General features: G+C 41.7%; 1 protein-coding gene across 5 annotated transcripts in view; it reads left to right on the top strand.

The window, feature by feature from the left end:
* DRAM2 (DNA damage regulated autophagy modulator 2) overlaps positions 1-13,495 on the top strand; it is a 19,805-nt gene continuing 6,310 nt past the window's right edge. For 4 of the 5 annotated variants that reach the window (XR_001513728.1, XR_001513727.1, XR_001513726.1 and 1 more), the window contains exons 1-6: positions 3-172; positions 1,353-1,404; positions 5,047-5,142; positions 6,188-6,332; positions 10,270-10,337; positions 11,159-11,298. Coding sequence is in view for 1 of the 5 variants with exons in the window: in XM_015563429.1 (XP_015418915.1) it covers positions 6,202-6,332; positions 10,270-10,337; positions 11,159-11,298 (339 nt within the window). In the remaining 4 variants the exon portion in view is untranslated. Of the gene's footprint in view, positions 173-1,352; positions 1,405-5,046; positions 5,143-6,187; positions 6,333-10,269; positions 10,338-11,158; positions 11,299-13,495 lie in introns of all 5 variants that reach the window. The other variant, XR_001513729.1, reaches the window with a different exon arrangement.

The following is a 13,495-nucleotide window of genomic DNA, read 5'->3' as shown; positions in this document are numbered from 1 at the left end:
AAATATATATTTATTAAAAAAATAGAATTTTTTTATCGTTTCTCAGTCACCACTTAAAGGAGACAGCATAAGGAATTCATCTTATTACTAGTGGCATTTCAATATTTATGAAATTTGAAAATTGTAGCTGCAGTTCTGATTCATGGATCGTCAAAGAAAACAGAGAAAATAGGTGAGAGATGCAAGAACATTTTCTTAATAAACTCATCATGCCATGTGAAGGTTATTCCTGCATATTTTGGAGGATTTTAAAAGGTTTCTTAAATTCTTGTTTTTTTAATACATTTTTATTGATTTCAGAGAGGAAGGAATAGGGACAGAGAGAGATGGAAACACCAATGATGAGAGAAAATCATTGATTGGCTGCCTCCTGCACACCCCACACTGGGGACTGAGCCCGAAACCCGGGCATGTGCCCTGACTGAATCGAACCGTGACCTGATTCATAGGTGGACACTCAACCACTGAGCCACACCGGCTGAACAGGTTTCTTACATTCTTAACCATTAAAATTTTTACTTTGCTTGATTGGCAACCATGCTTCCATTTTTCTAGTGTGAAAATACGGGGCAATACTCATCTTCCTCCCCTAATTGGTCCGCTGAAATTTCTCAGTTGTCAGCAAACTGGGCAACATTTCAAGCCCTGCTTCTCTAAATTGTCAGTGGAAACAGCTAGAATTCTCAAAACCTAAGGAGAGACTAATCCAAGGTGACTCATGTATACAGACAATTAAGTATTGTCATTTCCCATCCTTGTGGCTAGTTATGGCTGTACAAAATTGATGTCAGCTGTCATTATTATATTTATGTTTACTGGGTTCAACTCTAAGGAAAAACCCTTTTAGATTGCTACTTTACAAGTCAGAATACTGGAACTCAGAGAAGCTAAGTAACTTGCCTGAAATTATACAGGTGGAACATGATAAAGCTAAGATTTGCACTTAGATAAATCTGATAACACAGCTGCATTCTTTCCATTGCATCACAAAAAATAGTGCTTTATGTTGCTTAATAGGCCATTATTCTTTTTTGCATTTTTGTTTATCCTATAGGGGAAACTTGTTGTTTTTGTATTTTCTTTTATCCTTTCTGAGGTCAGTGAAAGGTATCTAATATAAAAAAGGATCAGAGAATTGATATCCTAGACTTAAAATACTTGTTTCTAGATGGTACAACATCATTATGAAACACACAAGTATCACCTCTATAGGGAAAATAACCTATTAATAATCCTATAGCATAGTGTTCTGACCATGAACAATATTGGTGCGTTGACTTGAAATTGTATGTGTTTAAAATAAAAGCATGTGGGCTGAACAATCTCTGATTTTCTTTGTATGTGGTTTTCAGGATCTTCCGAAGGGGCAAGTTTGGGCAGATTTGAAGACTGATACGAAAACAGGTAATTCATCTTTTATATTCTAAAAGAGGAACAAACTTTTATTGACCCCTATGACAGTATATTATCCATATCACCTACTACGTATATTATCTCATTTAATTCTTCAATAAACCTCTATGAATCGAGTATTAGAACATTTAACAGTTAATTCTAAAAGCTGCTGTTTATGTCATCAGTGTGTTAAGTTCTTTACTTGTGCTATGTCAGTGCACTCCCAGTAATAACCTTCTAGCACAGTCCAATAGAACTTTTCCACAAGAATGAAAATGTACTATTTTCACTGTCCTATACAGTAGTCACTAGACACGGGTGGCTTTTGAGTACTTGAAATGTCATTAACGTGACTAAGGAACTAAAATTTAAAATTTTACTTTATTTTAGTCAATTGAAATTTTAAATAACCACCTGTGGCTTCTGATTACTGTGTTGGACGATGCAGCCTTTGCCAATAATATTATGCCATTTTTCAAAGGAAAAACTGGTTCAGGGAAGTTAAGGAAGCTTGTCCAAGTTTGTCCAATTTTATAAAAACAAGTTTTTGAACAGAAGAATGTTGTAGGAATGTTAATTTGGCAGTGCATGTAGAATGGATGGAGGGGAAGGAAAAAAGTAGTTCCGCAGAGAGAGTTGAAACTCTGACTTGAGAACCTGGAGGAGGAATGGCTGCAAATGACGAGGGAGAATTGCCATCACTCAGCGACAGCATGGGAGGTTACTTTGAAGTCTTGGAATCTGGGTAATCTGGGAAAATGGTAATACTGTTTACTGAAACAGAAAAATTATGAACCTTTTTGGGGTTTAAGAGGATTTGGTTTGGGCCATTTGTTCATTCATAAAATATTTATTGAGCAAAGCCCTCTGCTGTGCTACGGTGAAGTGGAGTCCCCATTAAGGATTTTATCCACTTAAAACGCCCTTCTACAGTGTCCTCCTGTGGAGGATAGTGCGCTGTAAGCAATGTGCAAAGGCTCCGTGTTCTCTGAGGCCCCGGGTGCTTATTTCCAGGCGCAGAGGGATTAGGGAAGGTGTTGTGGGTGGAAAGTGATTTTCGAGCTCGGTGTTGAAGGCTAGGAAGGATTTGGACAGGCACAAAGGATCAAATGAGGAGGAGGTTATGCTTCTAGCAATGGGGTGGACAAAATGTTTTGAAAATCCGTTTTGCCAAAACACCTAAATGCTGAATAAATGATATTAGCCTTTTAAATGCATAGCAGGTCTTGTGGGAAAGAACGGAAGTCCTCAGGGCTGAAAGGTCCAAGAGAGCTGAGACCAGAGTAGTAAACTAGCAGTGTGTCTCCTCTGGGGCATTGGGCTGATAGCAGAAAGGAAACCCAGCTGGGGATAGGTGATAGCCCCCCCCACCCCCAAAGTAGAGAGAGAAAGTCATCTCCCTTTGACCTCCCAGGGGTACAGCTTCTGGAGGCACCATTCACGTGGTAGTACCTGTGTTTATTCACCTAAATGGTACCTGTGTTTCAAGGGATGGCTTTTCCATAAAAAGTAAAATGTAAATGTTTTTACTTGAAATTGTACAACTCATGGCCTTGGACAAGCCCCTCCCCCAAATTTAGCTAGAACCCTCAAAAATCTCTACAAACTCAGTGGAAGGTGGGCTAGGAAAAATACCTCCTTGACAAAGGGAGATCACAAAGAAATGTCACGTAGCTCCAGGTGGTGGAAATAAAGGTACCGTCTCCGAACAGACTGTTCCTGGAGGACAGAAACTGTAACAGGGAACAGCACCAGGTGTCAGATCTTGGTTCTTGAGTTCAGCTAAGAAAAGAATTCAGAGCCAAGCAACTCAAATACAAGTAAAAGTTTATTTGGAAAGGCACGGGCCGCAAAAGCGAGTGAGGAAGCAGTGAGCTGCGTGAACTCAGGAAACTTAGGAGACAGAAAGGCAAAGGAAACGCGCCTGGGGACCAGAGGGGAAAGTTCTGCAGAGAGAGAAAGTATAAGCCTGCTGGTCCTTTATCTTAAGGGCTTGTCTCTGGAGGTCTCAGGGGAGGACCTCAATAGAATATTCTTCAGCTTTCCAGGTGTGTCTCCTGAGGGTTGTGGTCTGCACTGATTGGTCGGCCCCAGGGCAGGGGGGCTTCAGTCACCACAGCTGGTCCATGGCCATGGCCCGTGTTGCCCTGCCTGGCCTTGATACTTTCTGGGCCTGGACTGATACACAACTGAGGCCTAGATATTATCTCTCGTTAGACCAAAACCCTGACTCTGCGGTCAGCGGACCTGGGGCTCTGTTCCTAAGATTGTTTGATGCGGGCCAGAACCTCGTCTTGACGGCTTCATGCTTATGGGAGTGGTTGTGCAAGGGCTTGTCTGGGAGTCCTATGAGGCTTTTCTCCACCCGCGTTCCTCCTCTAGGGGGGTCTACGGCATGACTAGCGACATGTCAGGGGAGGGTCTGACCATGACCTGCGATATGAAAGGTCAGGGGGTCTAAAGTGCATGACCAGTGTCGTTAGGGGAGAAAAGGCCACCCTGGGGGCGAGGTCCCACCCTGCAATACTTGTCCTCCCAGTTCTGACTGTTGCTAGATCTCCGAGCTTTCCACCTGGTGACCTTTTGTAGCAGGGCTTATGGCTCCTGCTCTGCCCATTCGGCCTGGCTGCCTACTATATCACACTACAGGGTCTGCATCGCCCAGATTCAGGATTCAAATTGACATATCTACATGCGCTGGCAAACCTGAAGCCAAGAAATTAAAGTTGGCCGGGGTTGGTTATATGTCAGAGCGCCCAGCAAAAATAAATACAGGCCCTCCCGGAGTGGGTCGCCCTTCATCTCATCCTTTGGGACATTCCCAGTTGAGCTCATCGTCAGAAACCATGAAACTCCTGTGCAAGGGTTGGCAGGACCAACACATACGGTACCAGACTCCTAAGGATTTTAGATTGGAATGATCAGAAACAAATTCAAATAACATTAAAGAGATAGAAGGAGAAAAGTGAAAGATTTTAGAAGTACCGTAGTTCAAAATTTATAGAAATTGAGAATTATTGTCCCAGAAACTTATGTTGGGGAATTTAGGGAGGAATTGTCATGATTAACTGAATAGATGAAGAAAATTGGTGGGAGTGGTAAGGACTGACAATGGAAAAGGACAGGAAAGGAGGAGATTATGGTAATTCAGACAGGAAATTACTCAAGTCTATAATGGTAGCTTTAGGAACAAAGGAAAAGAAACTTACTGGGCAAGATTTAAATACATGTATTTAGCAATAAGTCAGATGACAGAGTAAGTGACAAGTACAAGTCAAAAATAGCTGAGATTTCATTATTTGGAAAGTCTGAGATGAGAAAGCTGAGCACATTGGAGGATGGGTGGAGAGAAGAGTTGTAACTTTTTGCAAAGTTCATGGGAAGCTACTATAAGAAGCTACTCCTCCAAACATGCAGTTACTTTCACATGCATATGAGTCATTTCTTATAATTTGAAAGTACTTATGTATTTATTTTTTTAAATTAAATGCAAGAAGAGACAGTCATGTTTTCTGATTCACATTATTGACTCATTATTATTTACCAGCATCCTCAGCCTGGAAGGTAAGGGAGAAAGTGGTGATGTGTGGTCTTTGTATATGTAGGTTCTCTCTTTTTTCCCCGCCCCCCCCCCACCCCCCTGTCATGTAGGAGCTGAAAATATAATGGTGAACAAAACAGCTGGTTCCTGCTCTCACAGAACTTAAGGTTTAGTGAGGAAGATAAAACCAAACAAGCAAGTAACAGGTAAGTGGTGTGAGTGTCCTTTGGGAGCAGGGCGGGGGGTGTGTAAAGTACTGTTGGGAACAAGACAGGACACAGCTGAAGGACTGGAGTCGAGACTTGAAGATGGGTGAGTAGGTGTTGACTGGTGGTAGTGGGAGGGAGCGGGGAGAGCACTGGAGTCCACTCATCCAGACAGTACCGTGCGCATGAAGGTCTGAGGGGCCCGAGGGAGCATGCCACATTCGAAGATCTGAAAGCAGTTTGCGGTGGCGTACAGCACAGCGATTGGTGGCAGAATGGAACTGCCTGAGTTTGACTCCTGCCTCTACCTCCCCCTGACCTTGGGCAGTTCTCTTAACCTCAATAAGTCTGCTGTGAGGAGTCAGTGAGATCATGTCTTAATGGAAAGTGCTTCATAACATTGCTGACACAGAGTAAACACTGTGTTTGCTTTGGTCATGATGATGAAGGTGATGAGCAAGAAACTGGGAGCAAAGAGAGTGGCCAGAGAGGAATATAAAAAGTAAATAGAGACCAGGCAGTGCAAGTGCCTCACAGACCATGCTCAGGAGGAGGGGGTGTTTATAAGGGCAAAGGGGAGACCTGAAAGACTCGCTGGGGGGAGAAGGTGCTCAGGTTGGTGTTAGAAGGGTCACCCCGGCTTTAGGGTGGAGTCTAGATTGGTTGTAGTCCAGTCTAGAGAGGACCAGTCAGTAGGTTATAATAATAAGCTGGCCAAGAGATGAGGGTGGTTTCAGTGGGGCAGTGCAGTGCAGATGGAGCGGAGAGCTAGATTTTAAGGACCTTTCGGAGGTGGAATAAGCGGCACTTGGTACTCGATGTTGTGTGGAAGGATGGGCGGGAAAGGAGCCTGGATCTGAGTGGGAGAATCTTGGTTTCATTTCCTGAGAAGTCGAAGGAGAGCAGGTGTTAGTAGGCGGTGAGGGTGATGGTTTCAGAAGTGGACCAGCTCAGGGTGCTAAGTCCAAGGTTGGGGAGTGGACGGCTAAAGCAGAAAAGATGAACTACGTGTGGATGATCTCGTCTGGCCTGGTTTCTGCTTCAGAAGACCTGTCTGAGATGTGGTGGTTTCAGCAAGGCCTCAGTTTCCTGCCCTCCGCCCTGGTCATTTGGACGGCCGCTGCTTTCATATTTTCGTACATTACTGCCATCATTCTCCACCATGTTGACCCTGCGTTGCCTTACATCAGGTCAGTGAAATGTATCCTACAGGTTATTTCTCATTCATATTTTAACATCGAAGCCAAGAGGCAACGTTAGCATTTTGAAATTCAAATGTTACGTTTGGCTTTACAACGACAAGAGGAACATAACAGGGAAGGATTCTTGGTTCCTTCTGTGTGATGGAGAAATGTGGAGACAGAGGGCTAAGGTTCATTTGGGACTTGCTTAGTGAATTGTGACACTTCAGTGCCTTCTTCTCCAAATCAGTATTGGATGTTGTCTCAGGAGATAGAATTGGAGTTACTCACCTCTTAAAAAAAAAAAAAAGCTGCAGACAACAATAATAATATTGAAAGATCATAGTAATGACAAACATTTGTTGATCTACTTATGTGCAAGGTAATGTCATAAGCATCCTTCAGTCTTAAATAATTGGGTCCTTACAGCCACCCTTTGAGGTGGGAACTGCGACCCCCACGTGAGGAAATGGGGTCCAGGAAGGTCAAGTTCCTGTCCAGAGGCACAAGGCAGTAAATGATGGAACCAAGAATCAATTTCACTGGGCAGTTTGACTCTGGAGGCCATGCGCTTACTTCTCAGGACATGTTGCCTAGATCTTTCTGGCACATGAAGTATCAACATTCATCGCAAATATTTTTGAAATTTCAAAATTGCTAATGAAGTACTCAATTTCTTGTATGTCCATAACCCTTCTTTTCAATTATAAAGGTGATGTGACCTCCCTCTTCTAACCTCCCTTTAGTTCCTGCCTCCACACATGTGATTAATGGGTTTGGTGGATTGCCTTCCAGACTTTGGCGTATTTGGTGTTGGAGTTGTTTCATTTATTAATTTGTTTACCTTCTAAAAAACTAACCTTTTAAAGGATGATAAACTGAAAGGCTAAATGTATTTTTTTATAAATGGTATGACCCAAAGAATATCAACAAATTGGGTGCACTTGGGGAAGATGTATAAAACAAAAAGATATTTTTTATTTAAGGTTCCAGTTCTAGGAATCTGATCGTCACCAATGTTTACTACTCTGCTAGGGGCACGTGTAGTTTAAGGCAGTGGTCGCCAACCAGTGGTCCTCGAGGTCCGAAAGGTTGGGTGACCGCTGGTTTAAGGAGGCAGTTCACACTTTAGTAACTTCAAGAGAAGACACACGTATAGGATTTATTCGGGTCCTTTAGTGTTTTTATGTCCTCTTTGAGAACTTGTCTGCTTTCATTTGAAAGAGCTTTAAGTAAGTTAGAGGCCACTTGAGTTCTTTCTCGGTTTCAGTTCTCTGATGGTCCGGCATGTGATTTCCGGACCCAGAGTTCCCTGGGCACTTCCTTTCCTGTCCCTGCCCTTCTGTCTTTTCCCTTTTCTGCTAACGAACGTTGTATATTGCCCTAGGATCTTTTCCCAACATTATGACATATTTAAACTCGATGGTACTTATTTTGACTTCCCTTAAGCTCCTTTCCTTTCATTTGAAAAATGATTGTTAAACTAGTTCCTTTCTGTTCATAAACCCTAACTAAAAGGCCTAGTTGTTACAGCAGCAAAGGGCATAACCGAAAGTAAAGTTCACTTCAAAGACAGTTTACAAGCTGGTTCAGATGCTGTCTAGGTTCAAGTTGTGGTGGCCCAAGTGGTGTCCATGAGACTAGCCACTGGGATCCAAGAAGAAACTATTAGAACTTCTATGCATATTTTAGAAATCTCAAAATATTTAAGCTGAACTGTAATATATGTGTAATAATAATACATATATTTTGAAGTTACATGGTTACACTTTTTTAATGGTGTGTAATCAAAATGGCGTGCAGACCGCTGGGCTGAAGGGCCTGCTGCCGAGGCGATGGGCAGGGCTCTTTTCATTTGGAGGCCAGTGTGTGTCAGCGTGTTGCAGGGCCAGGGAAGGAGCCCGCGCAGCCAGCGGCTTGGACATGGATGCTTTGGGTTACTTTTGGGGTAATCCAAAACAAGAGCATCATTTGGAACTCAACTTAAAATTGTGTGTATTTTTTCTGATTATAAGAATGATATGTATACATTATTCTTGAAAACTTGAAAGGTAGAAGGGACAACAGCAACAGAAAAACATGGTCCCCACTCCCTGATGGTGATCAGAGAGGAACAGAAGCTTTTGTATCTGAAGATGCGTTTTAGAGTAGGAAGGAGCAGGCCTTCCGATTCATATTGGATACGTTACTTTTTGTAAACGTAATCCAGATGCTCACCGAGTCTTCCTGATTCCTTACCAGAAATGACTCCATTCCTTTTTCATCTCCTTTTTTAGAATAGTACTTTTTAAAAATATGTTTTTACTGATTTCAGAGAGGAAGCGAGAGGGAGAGATAGAAACTTCAGTAATGAGAAAGAATCACCAGTCGGCTGCCTCTTGCACGCCCCCTGTTGGGGTTGAGCCCACAACCAGGGCATGTGCCCTGACCTGAAACAAACCCTAACTTCCTGGTTCATGGGTTTGTTACTCAACCATTGAGCCACACCTGCCAGGCTCCATTCCTTTTTTATTCCCATTACATTGTTTTAGTTGAGATCTCTATTCTCTTTTCTACATACTTCAATTTGAGAACAAAGAGTTTGTCTCTTTAATCTTTAGAGTATTTGGGGGGGGAGTAACATTTAATGGGTCTCCTCTGTGCCTGCTACTCTGGTAGATACTTCACATGCACTACCCAACTTTCAGTTCCTCGTGGCCATCCGGTGAGGCAGGAAGGAGGGTAATAGCTCCATTTCGCAGATAGTCTGACTTAGGGAGACAGAGGAACACGCCCACGGTTCCACAGTTAGTACATGGTGGCAGTTCATCTGGGTCCGTGTACACCACACTGCCCTGACCGATGGGCATTGCAGTGCATGTGGCAGCTGGTGGTGATAGAGGTCTGGACGGAATGCTGTGAGTCAGCGTTCTGCTAGAAGATTGGTCACGGCCATAGGGAGGTGGGGGCTCAAAACTGGTCTGGAATGGAAGCTCCAGGAAGCCAGTGGCTTTGTCTCCTTTACTTACCACCATATTTCTGTCCCTAAAACGCTGTGTGGCACAGGGTAGGTTCTTGATAAATATTTTTTTGATTAATCATGAAATGATTAGCTATAAATTGAGTTATAGGCAGAGTCAAGAGCAATAATAACCCAGCCAGTGTGGCTCAGTAGTTGAGTGTTGACCTATGAACCAGGAGGTCAGAGTTTGATTCCCAGTCAGGGCACATGCCCAAGTTGCAGGCTCGTTCCCCAGTAGGGGGCATGCAGGAGGTGGCTGATTAATGATTCTCTCTCATCATTGATGTTTCTATCTCTCCCTCCCCCTTTGATTCTCTGAAATCAATAAGCACATAATTTTTTTTTTTTTTTTAAAGAATGTAATAGCCAAAACCGGTTTGGCTCAGTGGATAGAGCGTCAGCCTGCGGACTGAAAGGTTCCAGGTTCGATTCCAGTCAGGGGCATGTACCTGGGTTGCGGGCACATCCCCAGTAGGAGATGTGCAGGAGGCAGCTGATCGATATTTCTCTCTCATCGATGTTTCTAACTCTCTATCTCTCTCCCTTCCTCTCTGTGAGAAATCAATAAAATATATTTAAAAAATAAAAAAGAACGTAATAACAAAAGACATTTTTTGAAAGGATCTGTGATGTTAGAGAATATTCAGAGACAGATGAACATACTGCCTGATAGATGTAAGTCAGTAACAACATCCTTAACATGCTTTTTCATTAATTTACATTGATTTCTAGTATGTGAAAAAATAATCTAAGTGATAGGACAAAAAGTGAACTAGGCAAATATTGTGAGCTCAAATTGTCTTGTCCTTATGCAATTATAAGAGTTGAACCCATAGATTTATGCAAAGATAAAGGACTTGAAGTAACCCCTGTTGTTTCTTATCCCTTAGAAGAAATACATGTGTAAATTCAGTGTTAGAAATCCACACCATTTTTTTCTTTCAGTGACACTGGTACCATCGCTCCAGAAAAGTGCCTGTTTGGGGCAATGTTAAATTTCGCCGCAGTTTTATGTAAGTAATGAGAATGATCTTAATGATGAAAATTAATAGCCAAATCACCCCTTTCACCTTTAGACAATATTGTGTTACTTGTTTTACTTTTTAATTACTGTACTTGAGGGAATGTTCTCACTAAATTATTGATCAGAGATATGTTCCTTTTAAAAGAAAAGCAATTTCTAGAAATGCTGAATTATGGGAATATATCTTTAAAAAAACGTATAGAGCTACTTGACTACTCATTCAAATATAAGTTGTAAAGTATTACCAAATGTTCCTTGAGGCCTTAAGTGGATTTCTTAAGCAACCAGTAGAGGGCAAAGAGCCGTCAACACACTGACCACAACTAACACCAACTACATCCCTTCAGGGTAAGTAATTTCGAAGTTTGAGGATAGCATGGTTTGATTTTTGAACGATATTCTAATGCCAAAGGAATGGAGCTCTGCTACAAAATTTTACATTCCTATTAATCACTTGTTTTTTAAACCAAATTGTTATTAATGGTTTGCTAGAGTATTGCTTTTTCCACCAATTGTGACTATTTGCATTCTTTTATAAGAAGTCAAAAATTAAAGTCAAGTAAATGTTTCAGTGTATGACTGAAGCTTTCAAGCACGTATCTACAAAAGCATAGCTCTGCTACGTTTTCTGTACTTGCGTGTTCTTTGGCAATGTTTTTGCAAGGGAAAGTTTGATTTAGCCCTTTCTTGACTAATAAGAAAAAAAGGAAAATCTCTGTTTCTGGATAGCAGTGACCTTCGTGAACTCTTTATTGGCAACTTTATTTCTTGGTTATTTATTACTTGTTTTTTGGATTTTCTCTTTCCCAGGCGTTGCTACCATTTATGTTCGTTATAAGCAAGTTCAGGCTCTGAATCCCGAAGGGAAATACATCTCCAAGTTAAACAAGGCTGGCTTCGTACTTGGATTGCTGAGTTGTTTAGGACTTTCTTTTGTGGCAAATTTCCAGGTTTGTGTTTTAACCCAGCACAGGTATTTCCCTGAGGTACCTGAATGTACGTGTCAAGAGCACCTGGAGCACCCAGTTACATGCTGCTATTGTTTCTTTGCCCTCACAAAATAGAATCCACAGCTTTGAAATTATTTGACCCTTTTAGAAATAGCTACATTTACAGTTAGAAAATTTCATTCTCGTTAATCTGTTGACTAAATAGGAATTATTCTGTCATTTTTAAGGGTGTACAGGACTTTACTTATTAGACTTTTTATTACTATTTAATTGGAGATTACTCTAAGACCAGAGAGAATTGATATAAATTATAGATTTAAACTTTTTTTTTAATATATTTTATTAATTTTTTACAGAGAGGAAGGGAGAGAGATAGAGAGCTAGAAACATCGATGAGAGAGAAATATCGATCAGCTGCCTCCTGCACATCTCCTACTGGGGATGTGCCCGCAACCCAGGTACATGCCCTTGACCGGAATCAAACCTGGGACCTTTCAGTCCGCAGGCTGACGCTCTATCCACTGAGCTAAACCGGTTTCGGCGATTTAAACTTTTTTAAAAATGTGCCTGACAAGTTACACTCATTTACTTCTTTTGTATTCTTGTTTAGATGCTCCCATTGATCACCTGCATTCCTAGGTGCCCAGCCCTTAGGTGAAGAGGTAGAGGAAGGATCTGTAGCTCTTTCAGTGTTTTCTCAGGAATTCTTAATGCTAAAGTACCAGTCAGCTGTCACCAAACATTTGCAAACTGTCCACATTTCTTTCTGCCAGTGTTCTCTCAGATAAGGCTTTGGTACTACCAGTTGCATCCTGGGCCTGTGGTGCTTTTTGATTAATCTCTCTACAGCCTTTAAAGTTTCCATTTAGACATTTGATAACCTAATTAGACATTTCATAAAAACACACATTGTAGCTCAATTGGTAGGAGCGTCATTACTACACTGAAAGGTCAATCGGCATATTCCTTGGTCGCAGGTTCAATCCCCAGTCGGTTGGGGCACATGTGGGAGGCAATCGATAGATACCCCTCTCTCTCGTTCTCTCTTTCCCAAGAATTGCACTATCTTAGAGTAGAAGTTTATTTCATACACACATGCATGCAGGGTATGGACAAGAGGGACATTAAGAAGGGAAGTGATGCCGAATGAGGCTGAGAGGTTGATAGCAACCTACCATATAATACCTTTGAGTTAATTAAGCATTTCGGCAGTTTAACAAATTACTTCTTTTCTCTTGTTTGTCTTTTTCTTTTTTCTTTTTTTGATAGCAAAGGTAGACATTTATTGATAAACGAGCACAGACAGACGCCCGCGTGGGCAGGGGAGAGTCCCACAGCACAGACTCCCATGTAGGGAGGGGGAAGAGTCCCTTGATTGTCTCTTTTCATGCAGCGTTGGACCTGTAGTACTTGGAGCAGGGGGACAGCCTCATTCCCCTTCCTAATGTCTCCATTGTGCAAACACTGGCCTTTCATTGTTTCTTAAATAAGACAAGATTACTAACTCCATGTCATATGTTGTTTCCTCTGTTGGACACTCCACGACCCCAAGCTTGAATAGATTGAGGCATCTTCCAGATCTCACTACAGACAGCCCTTCTTGGGAAAGTCTTTTCTGTTGAGAGACTTGCTCCTATATATTGTTAATCAGCTTAACAATGTTAATCAGCTTAATTGCTCCTATATATTGATCTGTGTTTTTTAAATTTTATTTAAAAAAATTTTTGACAATATGTTTCTCCATTAATTACAAGTACAATGGTTTTGTTGACTATTGTATATTCAACACCTAACATAGTACTTAGCACAAACAGGCTGTCATTAAATATTTAGTAATTAGCTTATTGAGAGAGGCTAAAGGAACTAAGCAGAATGGATAAAAAATTCTCTTGCTATTACTATAGTTAGCAGCATTTAAAGAGACCTAATAATTATAATAGGGCATTTGAAAAAATTTGACTTAAAAATACAAATTTAATTTCTTAGAAAGCAAGTATATTTATATCTCTCTATATAAAAGCCTAAGCTACTGAACAACCGTTTGACCGGTCGCTATGACGCACACTGACCACCAGGGGGAAGACGCTCAACACAGGAGCTGCCCCCAGGTGGTCAGTGCGCTCCCACAGCGGGAGTGCCACTCAGCTGACTGATGGGCGCCAGATGTCCAGCTCACAGCTGGCTTGCGCAGCTGCGG

This window comes from Myotis davidii, unplaced genomic scaffold, assembly GCF_000327345.1.
Source record: "Myotis davidii unplaced genomic scaffold, ASM32734v1 scaffold217, whole genome shotgun sequence".
Lineage (NCBI taxonomy): Eukaryota > Metazoa > Chordata > Mammalia > Chiroptera > Vespertilionidae > Myotis > Myotis davidii.
The sequence above is the reverse complement of the archived record's forward strand: the minus strand, read 5'-3'. Positions and strand labels throughout refer to the sequence as shown.